The sequence below is a fragment of the Corvus cornix genome, chromosome 18, assembly GCF_000738735.6.
Source record: "Corvus cornix cornix isolate S_Up_H32 chromosome 18, ASM73873v5, whole genome shotgun sequence".
Taxonomy (NCBI): domain Eukaryota; kingdom Metazoa; phylum Chordata; class Aves; order Passeriformes; family Corvidae; genus Corvus; species Corvus cornix.
In genome coordinates, this window is record NC_046347.1 from 12,406,044 (window position 1) to 12,420,167 (window position 14,124).

Below are 14,124 nucleotides of genomic sequence, written 5' to 3' on the forward strand. Positions count from 1 at the left end.
TGTCGGCCGCGGCCTGGCCGCGACGCGCGGCCCGGAAACGGAAGCGGAAGCGGAGTGGGAGGGGCGGGCGGCCGGAAGCGGCGGCGTGAGGGGAGGATGCCGCTGCCCGTCCAGGTCTTTAACTTGCAGGTATGGGGCAGCTGTGTCCCGCCCGCCCGGCCTGCCGGGCCGGGCCGCGCTCTGCCGCGCTCTGCCGCGCTCCCACGCGAGGTCTGGGACCTCGGCCCGACCGCGGCCTCCGTGGGCGCCGTGAGGCCTCCGCCTTGGGCTCCACGGGCAGGGAGCGGCTCTCGGCTGGCCCTGGGCCCTCGCTCGCCCTTCCGTCGGGTCCGTCTGTGTCGCTTCCGCTGCCCTTCGCGAGAAGCAGCGCTCAGCCGAGCATCCTCCGGCACCCGTGGCGTCCCCCGCCGCTGCAGTGGCCCCGTGTTTGATTCCCGCGTTCTACGTGCCGTAGGCAGGGCTAGAGTAGTCGCGGAGGGTACGGTGAGGTGGCCGAAGAGGAGGAACTGAGAGTCTGCAGTGCAGGGGAGAGCCCCAGGAGCGCCGAGTGGGTCGGTTACACTAGGTACCCGCGAAGGCTAGCTTTTGCAAGTTTTAGCAGTAGTAATTCTGTGTCAGGGCACGAGGCTTTGGGAAGTGAGGAGAGGATGAGGGACAGTTCAACATCCAACTCAGCTCCTTCATTAGTGACAGATCTGTATTGCACGCCCTCCAGCAATAGGTCACACCTCTTCCTTCCGAGTACAGCAGGAAACTTCAGCTCAGACACCAGTTTATCTATTTGTGTGAGGCCTGGTGAGGTACCCTCAATGGAGTACCCGTTGGTACTCTGTTGGCACTCCCGTCAGGAAATCTTGGGGAGTGGTTGTTATATTATTTGCTTTGTGAGTGGTTTTTAAGCCAACCTTACATCTTCCTTCCAAAATAAAGAGCTTGAAAGCGTCTGAGTTTGCTTGTCCTACTGGGACTTCCAGACCACTTGTATTTTTCCTTGTCTGGGAATTAAGTGAGAAACGCAGAGTGTAGACTCCCAGCTTAGCAAGACACAAGTTGTTCTGTTCCACCAGCTGGAACTGCAGTTACCTTTGTAATGCTGTGTTCTAAGGAGTCTGTAACTGAGTTTTTACTATGGTAGGCAAACACAGACTAAACAATCTAACCTTGGCACTTAGTGTTTGTGATATAAGAAAAGATAGAAGGTAGATAAAAGTGGAAAAAGTAGTGGTCTCAGCATATGGTGAGTTGTCTGTTTGTATGTACAGTTTTCCTGAGTGGTGATCTAGACAATCAAAATTTCCTTTGTGCCCTCCCTCCCTTTCCTTCATGGAAAGGTTATTAAACTAGGAAACAAATGTTTTTATGCTTCACTTGCTTCTTACTTCAGATTTTGGGAGATTTCAGTGTTGAGGTATGTATTTGGTGTGTACCAGTTTGTGAAAGAATAAGACCCTCAGACTGTGGGTGAGTATAATTTTTAGAGATAGGAAATCTCGATCTGCCCTGTGCTTTCTCACAAAAAAACCCCAACCAAACGAGCTATCAACCCAGTCAAAAAACCCCCCCTCAATCTTTGATTTCTTAACAGACAGTAAAATCAGTAAAAATATGGAAATAATCTGATGTGTGGGGGGGCAAGGTGGTTGGCATTTCTTTTGTGAGATCCACTTTTGCAATTTACACCAAATCAAGTGTTGCTTGTATAATATGTGCACAAAATTAGTATTCCATAAGAAGACATTCAGCTAAGTTTTCCTCACTTTAAATGGGTAATTCCTAGGAGGACTGTTCAGCACACTTTGACTAGGAAGAGAAAAAGAATTCTGTGCTAGCAGACCAGTTTAGTTTGTGGAATGGGATAGCAAGCTAGTCTTACCTGGAATACATTCAGGGGCTGTAATGATGCAGCTGTGCTGAAGTCACTGCATAGGTGTGAGTCCTTATGGCTCAAAGCAGTGCAGGATATACTGGGAGAATAAAATTTTATTGTTTCTGCAAAAGAGGCTCTATCTAAGTAACTGGACTTGAAAACTACAGTAGGATAGTTCAACTAATGGCAAATCTCTGCAGTGCTGACAAATTGTTCCTTGCCATGTTGGAAACTCTGAAATTGCCATTCTGCATTCTGTTCTTTATGGTTTTTAATACTTCTAAGAAGTCTAACAGTTTTTGCCTTTTTTGCCCCCCTAAAATATTACTTCTAAGCATTAAAGCAATTTTGAAAGGTTGTGGTGAGTTTTTTGGTACGTTTTGTCTTTCGGAACTTCTTGGGCTGAGTGTTAACACCTGCTCTTGCTCAGGGAAGGGAAATGGAATGCATGCCGCAGATACTTTGTAGAATCAGATTTATTGACCCCTTCACTGTTTTGCTTGATAATTTACCAACCCAAATAAACTGCTCTGTGTGAATGCTAAGCCATGCTGCTGCTTGCGTTAGACCAAGCATCATGCTAACTGTTGGTGTTGCTAGAGAAAAATCCTAAGCATATCAAAAGACTGAGGAGTGCTTTTTAATTTTTAGAATTTAACATGTATTTAAGCAAGTCTTTAATAAATTGAATCACATAGTTATTTCCTGCTCAAATGTAATAAGCTACTTTTGACCTAATTTTGATATTTTAGGGTGCAGTGGAGCCCATGCAGATTGACGTAGATCCACAAGAAGATCAGCAAAATTCACCTGATATCAACTATGTAGTGGAGAACCCCACATTGGTACGTGCTGCTGAGGGCTGTGGGTACATTTCTTGTGTGTGGTCTCTTCCTTTAAGAATTTTGAAAAAATCCCTTCTGAAAAATCTTAAAGCTGATTAGTCTTAACAAAAGGTGTCACAACTGAAATTTTAAAAAAGTAAATTGTAATGTACTGCATATTTCTGAGGAAATCCTAATGTTTGAAGAAAGCAGATATGGACTAATCTTACTGATTTTTTACTTGAGTCATGTTGCCCTCCTTGAGGGGGTCAGGTCTGTAGGAAAACCTGTCCAGGTCACAGTGTAGTAGCCTGATGTAGCGTGTCCATTTTCACCTTCTGAGACCAGGTTTTGTTGGCAGGATTTGGAGCAGTATGCATCCAGCTACAGTGGGCTGATGCGGATTGAGCGGCTGCAGTTCATTGCTGATCACTGCCCACAGCTGCGGGTGGAAGCTCTTAAGATGGCTCTGTCATTTGTCCAAAGAACTTTCAATGTTGATGTGTATGAAGAAATCCACAGAAAGCTGTCTGAGGCCACAAGGTACTAAGAGGTCATGGGACCCTGGGGAGCTTTCCTGACAGAGTTAAGATTGATGTGCCACAGCGGAGGACTTTGTATGTAATACCAGCATGTACCTTAAACAAATTGTCTTTGCCCTTAGAATTTAATAGCAGTAAAATGTGTGTTCATGCTTTTTTAAAAGATAAAGCACAGGAGACATTATCTCATTCTGAAATCTCTGTGCTTTAAAAAGCTGCAGGTAGATATTGAGGTGAGTTTAGTCCTTGCAACTGCCTCAGATATTAATGAACATATTTGTTTTTCCTTGGGTAGATTATGGAGATGTGTTCTAGATGCTTTTGTTTTCATAAGTTAAAACTTAATTTAACTCTTTGCCTTATTTTGGTTTGGTTTTTTTTCTTCTCTCCATGTTCTCCCCCCCACCCCCAGTTTGCTGTTAAGGATAACCTTTGATATCTCGCTTATCCATCCACGCTTCCCTTCTTTGCATTATTTTTGTTGCTATGCTTATTTGATGATTTCTTGTCTGTTTTGCGTGGGGAGACTTTATCATGTGTGTGACAGTATGCTTATCCTAAGATCATTAGAATAATTTTGTGAAGTATTTGTAAACATCTGTGATGCTCGTGTTACTGTTTTGCACTGGAGATTTTAGCAATATGTTTCTTTTTTCCCCACTACCCTTATTTTCTCTTTGGTCTATTTTGTGTATGCAGTACTGTTTGTTAGGGTAACAATGCCAGGCACATAGCAGACCTCTGTTTTGAAGTGTTTTCAGCCTAATAGCTTCATTCAAATACTTTCCTTTCAGAGAACTGCAAAATACACCTGATGCTGTCCCTGATAGTGGAATTGAACCCCCTCCTCTTGACACAGCTTGGGTTGAAGCTACACGCAAAAAAGCTCTTCTTAAACTGGAGAAACTCGATACAGATCTGAAAAATTACAAAGGGAACTCCATCAAGGAGAGTATCAGGTGAGATGCAGAAGGCTCTGCTGGAGCAAGGAAGAGCATTTTGCTCCTCCATGCACTTAACATGGGATGTGCTCTTAGGTCAGTGTGTTGAGTTACTTGTTTAGAACAAACTGACTTTGTTCCTCTCTGAGCATACAGTTCATTGATGTTTTAATTCCCATCCTCCAGGAGAGGCCATGATGACTTAGGTGATCATTACCTGGACTGTGGAGACCTCAGTAATGCTCTCAAGTGTTACTCACGAGCCCGTGATTACTGCACCAGTGCTAAACATGTCATCAACATGTGTCTCAATGTTATCAAGGTAGGAAGATTTGCAGGCAATGGTACTTGGTGTCTTTGTGATACCTGCTGCGAAGTCACTCCCCCGTACTCGGCTCCTGTGTCCGCAATGATGCGGCTTATCTAAGGAATGCCATTTATCCATGCCTACTCCACACTGTTTCTGGCTCTCTACAGGTCAGTGTCTACCTCCAGAATTGGTCTCATGTTCTAAGCTATGTAAGCAAGGCTGAGTCTACACCAGAAATTGCAGAAGTAAGCTCCTGCTCTGTAGCTTGCATGAGTTTTCCCTTTGTTTTCTGTTTCCAAAATTTGTAAAGTGATTTCTTCTTTTCCCCTGTTATGACTTCTCCCATAATATGTGTGTACAAAATCTGACTCAAGGTCAAAACGGATACTTCCCTGTCCTCAGTTTTACCATATTTCCCTCTTGCCATTGAGATTTACACGTTAATTATCAGGGTGAAATATTTTGGGGGTGATTGTAAGCAAAATAGCTTTCATACTGTTTGCTAACTACTGCTTTGTTTTATGCTTTAGCAAAGAGGAGAAAGAGATAGCCAGACACAAGCAATTCTCACCAAACTGAAATGTGCAGCAGGTGAGTGAGTCTTTCAGCTTCCTGTATGGTTTGCCTGTCTTTCTACCTGTCCATAGGGCTCTTGCGTTTATTTTTTCTCTCATATTTGACAGACTTTGTATTTTCACACCAGACATGCAAAATTTAATGAAGCTGGTGAGATAGAACTGCTGGCTGGTTTTTGCCATCTCTTTCCTCTCCCTGAGTTTCTTCAGAGAGGATACCTGTGTGAGTCAATGTAGTTCAAAGGATGCTTGATACAGTCTGAGGATCTTCTTTTTCTTCAGTAGTAAAGGCACTAGCAGCCATGTGGGGGCCTCTCCTACTCCCCAGATTTTTCAATTCTCCCTAGTCTGTATACTATCATAAAAAAAGGACTAACTTTTTCTGGTTCCTAGGCTTGGCTGAACTAGCTGCCCGGAAGTACAAACAGGCAGCAAAGTGCTTCTTGTTGGCATCATTTGATCACTGTGATTTCCCTGAGGTGAGGACCAAGAGGGCACTGTGTGCAGGTCTTGGAGGGGATGTAATTCTTCTAAGTATTAGGTTGTAAAATTCAGATATTGTAGTTATTCTTGCAGCATTCCTGTATAGTTTGGTGGTGCTGTGAACTGTGCTGGTTGGCTGGGGGTTTTTTTTGTTGTTGTTGTGTTGGGGTTTTTTTGTTTGTTTGTTTGTTTTTAAAGTCTCTGTTCTTGGCCTCTCTAAATGTTCTACTCTAGATCACATAAGAGTTACCTGTGAGATCTATAATTCTGTGTTGCTCAATCAACCAAAACCTCTTGAAATTGGTGTCTACTCTCTTAGCAGTGTTACTGCTCTGGCCCTGTCACCCCGCACACTGGGTGAGAGCAAGCTGAGTGCTTCCGCTGCATTTGATAAGGACTAATCTTGTCACTGAATGAAAGAAAGGCCTGGGGTAGAAGACTTAATGCCACCCTTACGCCATTTTGCTAGTCAGTGACAGCTCTCTGTCTCTCTCTCTGTAGCTATTATCTCCCAGCAATGTGGCTGTGTATGGTGGGCTCTGTGCCCTTGCTACATTTGACCGTCAGGAACTGCAACGAAATGTTATCTCCAGTAGGTGAGTGATGCCTTGAGGGGTTTGTATGTACTGGACATCTTTTGCAACATGGGACTTTGGCTAAGAGTGGATTCTGGCAGGAGTATTTCTCATACAGGAGAGAAAGAATCACTGAGCCTTAGTTTGGCTTTAGCATTAAGTGGTGTTTCACTGTCTAAAACACAGTGGTTAATCACAGCTAAAATTTTCTTAGTATAAGTTTCCCGTCCAGGTTAAATCCAGCATCTGCATAGCCCAGTTGTCTTGTCTCCATCTCCATCAGTAGTTCATATTAGATATTAAATCGAGGGACACAGCCCTCTGTCAAAGGCAGCTGTTAGGATAATTTGCCTTCATGTTGCTCCTTGTTCTGGTGTTAATCATTAAAACAATTTAGTAATTATTAGTACACCTTGGCCTGTAATCTAACTATGACATATAGAAGGTTAAGAGAATTATAGTCTTTGAAAGAAAGTGCATATTTGTGTGTCAAAGATTGAATTGCAATGACACTGAATTCCTATCAGCTAGATGTACAGAAGCAGTAATTTTAAATTGCTGTGGAAAAGGGGTTGTTACCCTTTTTTGTGGGCTGAAACATAGGGTGAGATCCCAAGGTTTAAAAATCTGTGATGGAGAATTGGGAGTGTGCTGAGTAAGAGTGTACATCCCTAAGATTTACCACACTCGCAATAGGTTGTTTCTCTGAGAAATTTGCATGCTTGACGTGTCTATGGCATGCTGTACTTAATGAAGGCTGTGCTTTGAAAGGGGACAAAAAGCTGGCCAGCACAGACTACAGTCCAAGCACAGATATGGCATTTGTTTGCTGGTGATGTATCCTGATTTTGACCTATTCATATTCATTATTTTGTTTTGTGTGGACAGACACTTCTACTACTTGGTTCGTCAAAAGTCTTTTGTCTTCCTTCATCACAGCTCTGATGCTGTGCTCTATCTCTCTGTGTTCCAGGCTCCCAGCCCTGCTGAAAATGGGCTGTCTGGTCTGTTAGAGGGTAAATTCTTGGAATCTTTGAATGGTAGTGAGAGTTTTTAACCTTGCGACTTGGGAGTGATGGGGTTATGGGATATTTAAGTGGTGAATTCCAATGTCTGATCACTGCCATCTTTATCTGTAGCTCCTTCAAATTGTTTTTGGAGCTGGAGCCACAGGTTCGTGACATCATCTTCAAGTTTTATGAGTCTAAATATGCTTCATGCCTGAAGATGCTGGATGAGATGAAGGTGAGTTGCAGGAGAGCAGAGCAGAGCAGACCCTAAACTTCCCTTTGCCTAGCCTTTTGTGAGAAGCAGTGATTGTCAAAAGTAGATACTATATGTTCAGCTCTTCTGTCTCCTGACATGGTGCATGGAAATTGGGAGTAGTTTATTAGTAGAGAGAAATGATAAATGTTTTAAACGTATTGCTAATTCTTTTATTCATTCTTGTTTTATCATACTGTCTTGCTGTAGTGTAATATTCTTAAGGTTTAAGTGTATATGCATAAATGTTTCAGAACACAGGAATAATGTATTTTTCCAGATTGCTTCTCAGCTTCTGATTATTGCTTTATTGTTTTGCACAGGACAACCTGCTGCTAGATATGTACCTTGCACCTCATGTCAGGACACTTTATACCCAGATTCGAAATCGTGCCCTTATCCAGGTAATTATTCCTGTCATCCCAGAGGTGGATGAACAGGGAGATAGGCCATCTCTTTGCAGTTGCTTTTCCCTTAGTTTCTCAGAAGGTGGAGAGTGCCCTTGGCAATTGAATATTTTCTTCTTCTTAGTACTTCAGCCCCTACGTGTCAGCAGACATGCGCAAGATGGCCACTGCTTTTAACACCACAGTGGCTGCTCTGGAAGATGAACTCACTCAGCTGATCCTGGAGGGACTGATCAATGCCAGAATAGACTCGCACAGTAAGGTGAGTGCATTTCAGCCATGGATTATAGACTGAACAGGTTTACTAAGATTAGAAACTCTCCATTCCTGAGACACTTGGAAGGCGCATTCATCTCTTGGGCCTGGTGTGTTCAGTAGGGGTGAGCTATGTGTGTGACCTCAGGCTCCATAATGCCTTAGCTGTTTTCCTGATGTGGGACCCTGGCACAGCTCCCATTTACAGTTCTCTGTATTGGTTACAGATTCTGTATGCTCGAGATGTAGATCAGCGCAGTACAACTTTTGAGAAGTCTTTACTAATGGGCAAAGAGTTTCAGCGCCGTGCCAAAGCAATGATCCTGCGAGCTGCAGTCCTGCGCAACCAGATACATGTCAAGGTATGGGCGTGTTAAATAGGGACTTAAAGGCAATGTTATGATTTTTTTTTTTTTTTTTAACTAAAACTAAAAGTTGGTGAACTGAAGATTCTGGAAGGGAATGAAGCTATCGTGTTCCTGATTGGACAAATTCTTACAATAGTAAATACTAAATATATGAGGTGTTTCTAGCCGGTACGTTAACCTGCTTGTAGAACTCAGAATCTCCTTGGAAGTTTATATGGTTGGGTTAATTCTGAATAATTCCTTTGGTCCAGTCCTTGATAGACGTATCTTTTACTTTCTCAACAAAGACTGTTTGAAGTAATTTTTTCAGCAGAGGAAGTAAAAAATGCATTAGGTCGTTAGGAGTATTCCTTCTGGGTTGCAGTTTGAAAAGGATGACTTTAAGGAGAATAGACCATCTGCACAGAATGTGTTAATTTCTATAGTATATTAATCCCTGTGATTACTAAATTCCAGACAGGATTCAATTTCTGGGGCCAACAGCCCCAGTACATAGTAAATAAGAGTGGCTTAAAAGTTCTGGTTTGACTTTTTTAGGAAAAGTTTTTGTGAACTGTCAAAGTTGTTAACACAAAATCATCATTAATGAACCTGGGGGTATGCTCTCCCCCTGCTGCCATCCTGCTAAGCTTCACCTGTGCTTCATTTTGTCTCTCAGGAAGCAGGCTGCAGAATATTTACACATCACTAACTAGGATGTGTTTTGGTCTTGTTGCAGTCTCCTCCGAGGGAAGGTAGCCAAGGGGAGCTCACTCCAGCTAACAGCCAATCCAGAATGAGCACCAACATGTGAAAAACTTCGTGCACTACCAAAAGAAATGGTCCCTCAGGACTGTACCCAGTGTCTCACCCACTAACTGCTGAGCTTCACAAACTGTCCCTATCTCCCTCCCTTCTTGCTCGGGTTGAGAGAGTCAGGGTTGGTTTGGTGGTGGATAATATGAATATTCCAATAACTTCAATTCTCTTGAAAAGAAATTATTTTTAAAAACAGCATCCCTGCAAATGGATCATCATTTCAGTTTTGGTAGAAAACCTTCATTCTCCTTCCACCACTCCATAAAGAGCTGTCAGGTTATTCATACAGATGCTGAGTTGAGAGTTTTTCAGCTGCTATTAGTTTTCTTGTTTCAAAGCTGCAAAAATAGTTAGTTGAATGGACAGGCATGATATAAGATGAGTTTTGCTGGCCTGAAAGTATTGCCTTGATTTTGAGCAATGCTGAGCTTTCTGTTTTCAAATAAACTTACAAGTGCATTGCTCTCAATTATGGAGCTAGAGTTCTGATGGGGGACGAGATTTCCTTTGAGAAACTCTTGGAGAATTTTCACCTGCACCAGAAAATATGACATTGCTTCCATGCATTCAGTCACACGTCTTTATTTTAGGGTTTTATGTTTACCTGCAGCCGGGTTCTCTCTCTCTCTCTCTCTCTCTCTCTCTCTCTCTCTCTCTCTCTCTCTTCCCTTCCCTCCCCCCCCCCCGCCTCTGGTTTCTATTTTCAAAGAACTGTTTCCTGATGTGTTTCCCACTTGTGTGTGACCTAGCTTTGGGGTCCAGTGTTATCATAGCAGTAAATCTCTACTTCATGCAAATATTGCTGCTTGCCCAGTCTTACTGCCGTAGTGTGTGATGGCTTCCCCACATGTGCAACAGTTGTTTTGGGTAGAATGGATAAATGCCATAAAACACCACTCAAGTCTAGTGGAAGCGCTAAAAAGAGTCAGTCTAGGTGCCCACTCTCCAGGTGCATTTATTCTGCTTTTCCTTTTATAAAGGGGTTAAAGGTGGCAGCCCAGGGTGTTTGTGTGTGTGTGTGTGTTCTTCCTGTGTTCATGAAAGGAGATATGCACTGAATTTTCTGAAGTCAACTGCAGCCTTGTATTCATCCAATCCATAAGGCAAACTGAGAATTTTACTCCAGCCCTGACTGGTCTGGCAACTGACTACAGATGTTACTGTTAATGTGTTCATGCTTTTTTAAAAAAAATGAGTTGTTATATCTAGTGCATTAAATAGCAGGATTTAAAAGCTTCTGAGTATTTGGAGTTTTATGTTAAAGTTGGGTTTTAGGTATTTCGATCTCAAGCCATTGATTTTTTGCTAAGCTTCATTATGTTTCCTAGGGCCATTGTGTTTTGCTTTCCGATCTGGTTGGAGATGTAGCTTGGATGAACTGTGAAGAAAATGCAGTTTGAAGGAACATTCGAACAGCAAAATTCCTGTAGCAACAGTGGTCTCTCCTGGCTTTCCATGCTTTTTATGACTTAGGTGCTGAAAAAGGAACCAGTAGTTTCTGTGAGGTCTTTGGTTACATTTGGCATGGAAAAATGCTCCCATTTCTGAGGGAAGAACTTGGTGTCAGGCATCACTGATGGCCAGTTTAGTGAGAAAGGCAAGTTGAGTCCTTGGGTAAATTGCTGTACATCCTTATAAGAAATGCAGGGAAAGTATTGTAATGCTTTCTGTTTGTGCTGAAGGAAAGCTTTTCAGTCCTAAAATGCTACTTGTTTTCTTCCCCAAATGGGCCAGTATTACTATTTATAAGGAAAAGATCTTACACTCTGCTCTTTAGAAGATGGTTTTGCATCCCAGTGAAGTGCACCATGCCAGTCTGTGCTTCCACTCTCGGGATTTTTTTGACTGACATCTGTCCCTTGCTGGAGGATTTCTGCTGCAGGGCTCCTCAGTGGTCAGTGATGTCTTGAGCTGACTAGAGTCTGTTCTTCCAGACACCATCCCTAAGCAGCCACAAGGGGCCCCACAAGGTGGAAACAGCAGTTTCCAGCTCTGGCTGTGGCCCGAGGCCATTCCTTAGCATGGGCAGCGGTGGTAAGTTTTCATCCACCCAGAAAAAATGCTTGCAGCCTCTTTGGGAGTGATCAAGCATTTCTCTTTTATTGCATTGGCATCGTGGATGCTTTGTGCAGAATTACTGGCATATAACTGTCTCCTTTAGCCTGTGAAAGAAGCTGCTGTTGCTTTAGGATCTTTTAGATGGGAGTCAGGGCTGTCCAAGCACATTTCTTCTAGACATTGTCCAACACCCGCCTCAGTCCTAACTGCTTGCAAGTCCCAAACCCCACAAAATACAACATGATATGGATATAGTTCTAGGTAAATTGCATTCATAAGCAGTTTCCCCCAGTAAAAATTATTCTTACCTTAAATTCTATGTAATTTCGCAAGCAATAAATGGGAAAATAGTGACCCACATAGAATGAATTTTCAGTGATTCCCTGTGACCACCAAGGTCATTCCGTGGATGAAGTTTTGTGAGATGTGTAGCATGTTGGTATGTCTAAGATATGATCAGAGGAACTAATTCATATGGATTTCATGAACTTGTGCAGCACCTTTTTGTTAAGGAAATGCCAGTGGTAGGTCATGACAGGTTCCTCATGCAGTGCAAATCCTGCTTTCTTTACATGACCTTGCTAGGAATAAAGGAAAAACAGTTGGAAAGAACCTTGTTCTTTTGGCCAAGGCAGTTTTAATTAGCACAATCACTTTTAGTGGTAATGTAGAAACTGCCATTATGAGATTTGTGTTAGAGTAGTTGGGGGTGATTGGTAATTATCTGCCCAGAACTTGTCAAGCACAGTGGTCTGTGCTGCCAGGTTTTGCAGGGGGAGGTCTGTAAGAGGTGGTTATGGACCATGACTGGTGCAGCGTTGTCTGTGAGCTGCTATTGGCTGAAAGGTGTCAGTGGGTGAGGGAGGAAAATACCAGCTTGGTCTTTGCCCCAAGCCATGTGGGTGTGATCTGTACATCTCTCCTGGGACTCTGCAGCAATTTCTCAGCATTGTTCCATCCTCTGGATAGCTCCCAAAACTGCCACTGAATAAGGTATTACTTCTGATACATGCAATGCAATATAAACTTTCAGAAAAAAATAAACGAGGAAACTTTAATAATAGCATAATTAATAATAAAAGCAGAGCAACAATGCTTCTGACTAAGACCTATTGTGTATCAGTAGAAAGTGCTTGTCAAGCACTGATTTATTTTTCTTTTAAAGTCTCAGCCAACTTAATTTGACTATTTGAGATTCTTCTGCCATCTTCTTCATTACTCTTTATATGATGCAGATAGCAGTGGGGCAGCAGTGTGCTGCACAGGACAGTGCTCTTAGTATTTTTTATACCACCTGCTTGTGACAGCTGAGGCTGAGACAAGTCAATGTTTCACTTCTCCGGTATTTCATCAGCTCTGAATTTGCAGTAGGGTGAAAAACGCCACACTGGTGTGGAACTGACTTCTGCTTCCTCTCATGCTGTTAGGGAATAGGGAAAGGATTACTGTCTACTTTGCAAATGAGTTTTGTACTTAAACAAATGTTGTTTTGGCTTCTGTGTTCCTATGGATCTCTGAACTCCATTCAACATTTCATAGGGTTCCTATGTAGCTTTAGATTCTCTCTAGGATAACTTGATCAGGCTAAATTAATTAGAAGGAGAAGAGAAACTGGCTACTAGGGCATGTCAAGCTCTAAGAGAAAATGTACAAGATTCAGTTAAGTAGAAGCTTGGTAAATTCATAATGCAGTTAAGTTTCTTGACAGCAAATAAGTAATTCAAGCTTAGGCTTCAGTAGAGCTATTAAACCTACAGACTGAAGGGCAGCTGCATTAGCAAGAGATGGTCTAATCCAAATAAGAACTCAAGTGGCAGGACCTGAAAAATCTGGCTTAGGTGGTAGATCAGGTTGGATATTGTTTTTGTCCCTGACCCTACAGGTACTACTGTTTCACTTATCTAAGCCTTCAACGCTAGCTTTGACTATTGTACTCCCTGTGCCTGTAGTCGATATAACTGTGAACCCTCTGCACATAAAGTTTGTACCCCCTAAATACGTACTGAAATCTCGGAGTTTCAGTCTTTGTTTTGATGCACTTTTTGTCTTTAAAATTTTTAAAAATATTTTTCTCATATCTCATTTCATAACCTATTTGTCAGAGAAAGGCAATTGGCTTTCTTTTTTGTCAGGTGAAATACCCCAACTTTTTCTTGTGTGCCTCTGAAAATAATTTAGATATGAGAATCCATTTCCCCTCAAACCTGAAGACTGAGCATCATTTTCAGCATCATTCTACACTCAGGGTACTGCCTTTTCCTCCCCCTACTCCATTAAAACTAAATTGTGTGTATCTCCTTAAGGGCCTGTGAAACAGAAACAAAATAGGTCATAACCTTGCCAAGGTGGCAGACTACAATTTTTTGATTAAACAGGATGATTAGTATATATTGCCTAGCCTGAAAGTAATCCCTTGTTCATGCAGGTGTGCCCAATGTGAACAGTAATTGGCTTGGCTTTGCTCATGTTGTAATTGGGCCTCCAAGTTCACAATCACTGGTTAGTGAGCCATGGATCATATGGACAACTTTGCCTTAGTAACTGCAAGGTTGGCATCTTCTAGCATGGCTGTTGAAAGTTCAGGTTGAAACTTTTGTCCATTAGCATGGTGATTTGTAGCTGGATGCACAGAGGTGGGTCTGTGTTGCAGTGCCAAACTGAGCCATTTTCCTGCCCTTGTCAGGAGTGTGGCAGCCTCCAGCCATGCCATGGACAGGGGCGAACAATATAAGGTCTGTCTGCTTTCTCCATTGTGCTTGTTAAGAAATGCCTTGGGATGGAGGAAGGGACAAATATATCTTAAATACTAATTCTTTATAGAAGGGTGTCCACTTAACATTCTCAAGCATAAGACCTCT

The 14,124-nt window shown here is 42.5% G+C and overlaps 1 protein-coding gene across 2 annotated transcripts; it reads left to right on the forward strand.

Annotated features, from left to right (window-relative positions):
• The first annotated feature begins 1 nt into the window (after window position 1).
• On the forward strand, window positions 2-12,361 carry GPS1 (G protein pathway suppressor 1). Of its 2 annotated transcripts, none has more exons than XM_039562533.1 (14): window positions 2-129; window positions 2,620-2,712; window positions 3,053-3,234; window positions 4,028-4,192; window positions 4,361-4,496; window positions 4,652-4,729; window positions 5,015-5,075; window positions 5,453-5,538; window positions 6,044-6,138; window positions 7,257-7,362; window positions 7,704-7,784; window positions 7,912-8,049; window positions 8,270-8,404; window positions 9,129-10,444. In XM_039562533.1, exons 1-14 carry the CDS (start codon window positions 97-99, stop codon window positions 9,201-9,203), a joined length of 1,464 nt encoding a protein of 487 aa, XP_039418467.1. In that variant the 5' UTR covers window positions 2-96; the 3' UTR covers window positions 9,204-10,444. The 2 variants fall into 2 exon arrangements, with proteins under 2 accessions (XP_039418467.1, XP_010411672.1); XM_010413370.3 differs by lacking the exon at window positions 2-129 and adding an exon at window positions 535-800 and having other exon boundaries at window positions 9,129-12,361.
• Window positions 12,362-14,124: the final 1,763 nt, after the last annotated feature.

Bases quoted from the DNA above. Each gene is read 5' to 3' on its own strand.
- GPS1 (XM_010413370.3), top strand. From the start codon at position 648: ATGAGGGACAGTTCAACATCCAACTCAGCTCCTTCATTAGTGACAGAT. The intron at 4,730-5,014 runs GTAAGCTCCTGC...TTTATGCTTTAG, and splicing joins CTACACCAGAAATTGCAGAA to CAAAGAGGAGAAAGAGATAG. The intron at 5,539-6,043 runs GTGAGGACCAAG...CTCTCTCTGTAG, and splicing joins ATCACTGTGATTTCCCTGAG to CTATTATCTCCCAGCAATGT.